Source organism: Brachyhypopomus gauderio, unplaced genomic scaffold, assembly GCF_052324685.1.
Source record: "Brachyhypopomus gauderio isolate BG-103 unplaced genomic scaffold, BGAUD_0.2 sc88, whole genome shotgun sequence".
Taxonomy (NCBI): domain Eukaryota; kingdom Metazoa; phylum Chordata; class Actinopteri; order Gymnotiformes; family Hypopomidae; genus Brachyhypopomus; species Brachyhypopomus gauderio.
In genome coordinates this window covers 16551-22500 of record NW_027506909.1, presented here as the reverse complement: position 1 = coordinate 22500, position 5950 = coordinate 16551, and the positions used below count along the sequence as shown (strand labels likewise).

The 5950-nt window shown below is 53.1% G+C and overlaps 1 protein-coding gene across 2 annotated transcripts in view; it reads left to right on the top strand.

Moving 5' to 3' along the window:
• The window catches only part of LOC143493513 (agrin-like), a 103782-nt gene extending 98286 nt beyond the window's left edge, over positions 1-5496 (top strand). For both annotated transcript variants that reach the window (XM_076991983.1, XM_076991984.1), the window contains 3 exons: positions 676-900; positions 3997-4222; positions 5395-5496. In XM_076991983.1, coding sequence (XP_076848098.1) covers positions 676-900; positions 3997-4222; positions 5395-5404 — 461 coding nt within the window. In that variant the 3' untranslated portion in view covers positions 5405-5496. The remainder of the gene's footprint in view (positions 1-675; positions 901-3996; positions 4223-5394) is intronic.
• The last annotated feature ends 454 nt before the right edge of the window (positions 5497-5950 follow it).

The following is a 5950-nucleotide window of genomic DNA, read 5'->3' as shown; positions in this document are numbered from 1 at the left end:
ACACATACAAATGCGTGTTTATTTCAGACCAATCTCTGTCCAGCCAGGTGAATGAGCAAAGGCTCGCGCATTTGGGGAGAATTAAAGTCATTGCTGAGCGGTGAGGTGTTTCATAAGATAGAGACAAGTTCGTCTGGAAGGAAACATGGCTCCCTTCTTTCAAAAGTCTAAAAATAGGTGCTGATGCAGTCCTCATCTCCCAGCCTGTGGAGCGCATGCTGGAGCAGAGGGGCTGGGAATGTGAGGTGAGTTCACAGCCTGCAGGGATCAACCCCTGATCAATTAGAGGGACGTGTTTGTCCGGCCAGCAGGATGTGAGGATGGTGTTGGTGCGACCCGTCGGACCAGCGCTGTCTGGCACCTCCTTCCCGCTGACGGACCAGCAGCGGCTTTATTTCCACGCAAAACTGCCATAACGCGCGCTGTCTAGGTTTCTTGTTTCTCACACGCAGACAAGCGCAAAGATATTCACTTGGGTTCCTTGTCCACGCTGCGGTGACTCTGTAGAAGAAGAAGAACAAACAGACAGAACCAGCTGTGATGTTGGGGGGGGGGGGGGGGGGTTCAGCTTATGCTATGATTAACTGTGGTGCCGTTTTTTCTCCCTGTGTGTGTGTGTGTGTTTTGTCCCGTCCCCATCTGTGCGTGCTTGGGTGCGTCTGCGTCTGACCTCAGCCCTGAAAGACCCCTGCAGCGAGGTGACCTGCAGCTACGGCAGCACGTGTATCCAGTCGTCGGACGGCCTGTCGGCCAAGTGCATGTGTCCGCTGAGCTGTGAGCGGGCGGCCAAGCGGGTGGTGTGCGGCAGCGACGGCCTGGACTACCCCAGCGAGTGCGAGCTCAACACCAAGGCCTGCTCCACCCAGAAGAACATCCGTCTGCAGCACACGGGCTCCTGCGGTGAGTGCACCTAGCCTTCGCATTCGTCCCTCCTCATCCTCGCCTCCACGACACCCCCTTCCCCCGGAAGTGCGCCCGTTGAAAGAACAGGAAGAGTTTCCCAGCTGATCTGCTGACGCTCGTTAACGGCGGACGTTGGCTTGAGCGGGGCGCTTCTCTCCTCGTAGGGTTTTAAATTAGCAAAGCGAAGAGACACATTAAATGAGTTTTTCTCTACGCTGAGATTAAACATAAACATTTGAGATGTGTTAAATGCGATAAATTACAGATGCATTTTAATTTGCAAAGTTAAGCATTATGTGTGTAATTATAGCTAAAGTTAAGTAGGCCCAGTGAAAGAATTCTGAGTAAGTTAATTACGGTTTTATTAATAGCCTTGCTAGGTTGTCTCGTTATGTGCTGGGCTGTGGTGTTGCTTTCACGTCAGCTCGGATTTTAATGGCTGGATTGTTGAAATGGAGTGCAGGAGCGCTTTTAAAAATACATGGAAAATTTGAGATAAATCGCTTTGCTCTGAACGACAGCTCCCTCCCGCCTCACCTCACCGGCTGTCGGAATTTTAGATTCCCGCTTCTTTGATTAAATTCAAGCCGCTTCATGTTGGATTGAGCGGCTCGGGCAGAGCGTCTCGTATTCATGAAAGACTTGTGCGGCACGCCGGAGCACCTAACGATATCTCTCACCCCTGCTTGTCAGACAGCGGCCGTGCGAACTCCCTCGCCTGCTCTCGGCCACGCCGGCCCAGTCGTGTCGGATATGTCCGGCCGTGCACGGATTGCACGGTTTGGAACGTCTTCATTTACCATAATTCGGTTCAAACAGGGTTCCTGCGGGGTTTCGGGGCACAGAGCGCACACTAAAGAAAGTTCAAAGCCACAATCTTGGATATCAAGGACACGGTGTAGTTAGGGAGTGACATCATGTTTTTCAATGAGTGAATTCCATTATAACCTGTTGGCATGCTGGTAGTCATCCCCATCAATCATGGTGGAACTGATGTTAGGGTACTCTGTACTCTGAACCCAAAAGAATCGTGTTTCTGCTTGTTGAGATGAGTGTATGTCATCTGCATGTAATTGAGTGGAATTAATATGATCGGTGACATTCACTGTGAATCTCTTGAAAGCTGAAAATTGCTTGTGAACCTGCTCTGTTGCACTTTGATTCAATACAGACAATAGCGGAGTTGCTTTGTGAAATGAAGAGAGGGCTAAATCTACTTCAGCGAGTGTCATCTAGACACAATGGCTACGTGTGTCCAGACCCAAGAAATGGCCACAGCCTCGAACACATGCACGTATCACCCGCCAACACAGTGCGCGTGGGCCGAGGAGGTGTGACGACTTCGCATTTTGAAAAGATCATCGTCTGGAGCAGCGACTCAGTTTTCTGGAAGCTTCCAGAGATGGATGACATCAAGCCTGCTCTCCCGAGGGGTAGAGAAGGGAGAGTGAGGAGCAGGCAGAGATAAATCAGCCCCTCAAATCAGTGCCCCCCTCCAGTGTAGTGGGGGTGGAGGGGGTTGTAAGACATCCTGGGTGAGGCCCAACTTCATGTCCGGTGTGTGGGAGTCAGGCTGTTCTGTACTCTAATCCAATCTCAGCCATGTGCTGTCATGGACATTACGGACCACCTGATGTAGTTCCATACCCACGCCCCCACACTCACGCTCTCTGGCGCTCACACACACAAACGGGATACGTGGGGATGGGGGGGGGGGCATTGTTGTTCCAGTCAGCGGATGCTCACGCAAATCGTCTGGCCCACCGTGTATGCGAGCTATCCCACATAAACAGTGGCTACAGCCATCGCTCTTCCAGCGCGGTCGTCTTGGCCCGGGCCGAGCGTGTGTGCCCGAGGCCAGGGCTGGGACAGCAGTGAGGGCTCATTCACACTGCTGGAGCAGGCTGCATGTGACTGGCTAATTAGAGCAGGCCCTGGAGGCCAGGGTGGGGGGGTGATGCTGGGATAGAAGCTGGGCCAGACACTGTTAATGGGAGGTAATGGTTTTCTGCAGTGATAATGACTAGATCACATTGCTCAGTATGACTTGAGCCATTGCTCGCATTATGAGTGTCCCTTTGCTCTGAGCTCCCCCCCCCTGCCTGGCCCACTCCACTGTGTTAATGTATACAGTCCCTGACCTGCTGTTGGCACTGTTTCTCTCTCTCTCTCCCTCTCTCTCTCTCTCTCTCTCTCTCTCTCTCTCTCTCTCTCTCTCTCTCCTCTCTCTCTCTCTCTCTCTCTCTCTCTCTCTCTCTCTCTCTCTCTCTCTCTCTCTCTCTCTCTAGTTTTTTTTTATTCTCAAGGTCCCTGTGGGCTCTTTGTGGTTCTTGGTGTTTAATCCAGACCCCCCCCCCATAATCTTTTATTTGTTTTCAGTAGTTCTTTAATATTATTAATATTTCTTTCCACTCTTAGTCAGTTTTTTTCCTCCCTTTCTCTTTCCCTCTGTCTCCCTCTCTCCCCCTCCCTCTCCGCTGCGTGTGAATGACTCCTTCACTATTTAGCATTGTTCTGATGTGTGATGGCTGAGGACTCCTTTGTCTCTTCTCCACACTGAGAAGCGTGGAGGCTAGTGCCACCGTCACAGCCATCTCACTAAGTGAAATGGCATTTCCATTACCGTAGTGGCGCATGCCGTCGGGGCCTGGCTCAGCACGCCCTCCCCCCGCCGCCCTCCGTGCCCCGCGGGCACCTGGGCCCCATCAGCCCCCTCTCACCCATCAGTCGCCGGCCGTCAGCTGTCGCCGGCACATTTCGGCTCGGCGTGATTTCTCCTTGGTAAATGACGGAGCGGAGACAGGAGCTCCGTCAGCCCTGATGGGCGGTGTGACCTTACATGTGGCTGGGCGCAGCCCATCTGGGGGGGGAGTCATCGGTAGAAGGCGTGGCGTCCGTGTGACAAAGGCGAGCCCGGTTTCACTATGGTACCTCTTCCTCCTTCCGTAGGTCCGTGTCAGTGGTGCTTCGGGCAGGATGACGGTACTCTGTCTCTCTCGTCTTTTTGTCTGCCTGTCTCTGCTCTTTCTTCATCTCTCTTTCTTGTCCCCTCTCTCTTTCTCTCTTTCCCTCACTGCCCTCTGTCTCTCTCAGACCCGTGCCGTGATTTCCAGAGAGACCCCGACGCGATGTGCGTGGTGAACACGCAGACCCGCAAGCCGGAGACGACGGCGCTGCCCGCCATGTGCCCGCTGTCCCCTGAGCCGCTGTGCGCCAGCGATGGGCGGAGTTACAACAGCGAGTGTCAGATGCAGCGGGCGGCCCTGCAGAAGAAGCGGCAGCTGCACAAGGTCCACACCGGGCCCCTGCAGCAAGGAAGGTGGGTCCCAGTGCTGGCACCGCCCACCTGCTCCCCCAGCTCCACCCCCACCCCCACCTACTGTCTGCCCCACCCCTCTCTCAGCTGAGCCACACCCCCTCCTTCAGCTCTGCCACACCCCCTCTCAGCTCTGCCACACCCCCTCCTTCAGCTCTGTCACACCCCTTCATTCAGGTCTGTCACACCCTCTCTCTCAGCACTGCCACACCCTCTCCTTCAGCTGAGCCACACCCCCTCTCTCAGCTCTGCCCCACCCCCTACCTCAGCTCTGCCCCACCCCCCTCTCTCAGCCATGACCCCACCTCCTCCCATCAGTATCAGCACTTCCCTATCCAGACTCACCTGTAGAGGTTTTGGGAAATGCGGTGCACCTGTTGTGTGCTGACAGGGGCCACGCCCACCGGAGCTCCGTGGAGATGGACAAATGTCCCCAAAACTGCACCCACGAGCTGACCACGCTTTCCTCCGCACGAAGGAGATTAGAATTTGTTTGCAGAGTTTGTCCCAGTCTTCTGGGATCGGGCCATTATGCCCGGGCTTCTGTTGTCCAATTGGCAAGAGTAACCGAGTGTGTTCGTGTGTTCGTGTGTTTGTGAGTGCGTGGGTTTGTATGAATATTAATTTGTGGGAGCGTTTGTGAAGCCATTTATTGTATGTTTGAACTGCATTAACTGACTGTTTTTCCAAGTGAAACTAGGGAAGTTGTAGAGAACTGATTCCAGATGACAATCACACGCTGTTCTAATCAGCATGTACAGCTCGTCACATCCGTAAACGCAGATTGGGTAATGCAATCAAATGTAAATCAAGCACTGACTTGTACAATAACATAATAAGTCCCCTAATTTTCTCGAGCCGATGAAAGGCCGCTGTAATTATGAAGCGCTCCAGCTCGGCTGTGACAGCTTAACACAACTCTGAATAGAAAAGATTCAAATCAATCTGAATAGAATTAGATAATTGATTAAATAATCAAGCATGGTAATTAATTCAAAACCCCTGAGTGAGTCAATATAAGTTGTGTGATTGTGAGAAAGTATCAGTCGGTGTTGATTAGCACCTAGCCTGTTAGCATTATTCTCATTTTTGTTGATCTGTGTTTTGTGTGTGTGTGTGTGTGTGTGTGTGTGTGTGTGTGTGTGTGTGTGTGTGTGTGTGTGTGTGTTACCCAGAGGAGTGTAAGGAAGAATGTGAGTTCAGTGCCGTGTGTCTGCTGGAGCGTGGGCGTCCACGCTGCTCCTGTGAGCCCATCCATTGCGACGGCACCTACCAACGACGGACTCACGTACCCCAACGAGTGTGAGCGGCGTAGGGCTGAGTGCCTGAGCCGTACCCTCATCCCCGTCAAGCAGCAAGGCCCCTGTGGTGAGTGGGGTTGATCCCGGGCCCTCTGGGCTGGGGGGGGGTGTCTATGTGCGTACGTGGATCTATGTATTTATGTACGTGTGCTACCATGGCCGGTGAGTGTGTTTTCTCTGTTTGAATATTGCTTTTTGTTTGTTTGTGAGTGGTTAAAGTGCTACTGTGCAGGGGTTAAAGGTGCCTGTTCACCACCATTGCGTCCCATTGTCAGAGCGTATAAGACATGAGTCACAGACTCCATGTCTCCTCCATAGTCTTCATGTCACACCAACAGTGCCAGTCTTCCACCCCACGTCACCCCGACGTCTCCGCTCCCCGATCGCCCCCCCCCCCCCTCCTTCTCCCTCCTGTCTGTCTTCCTCCAGA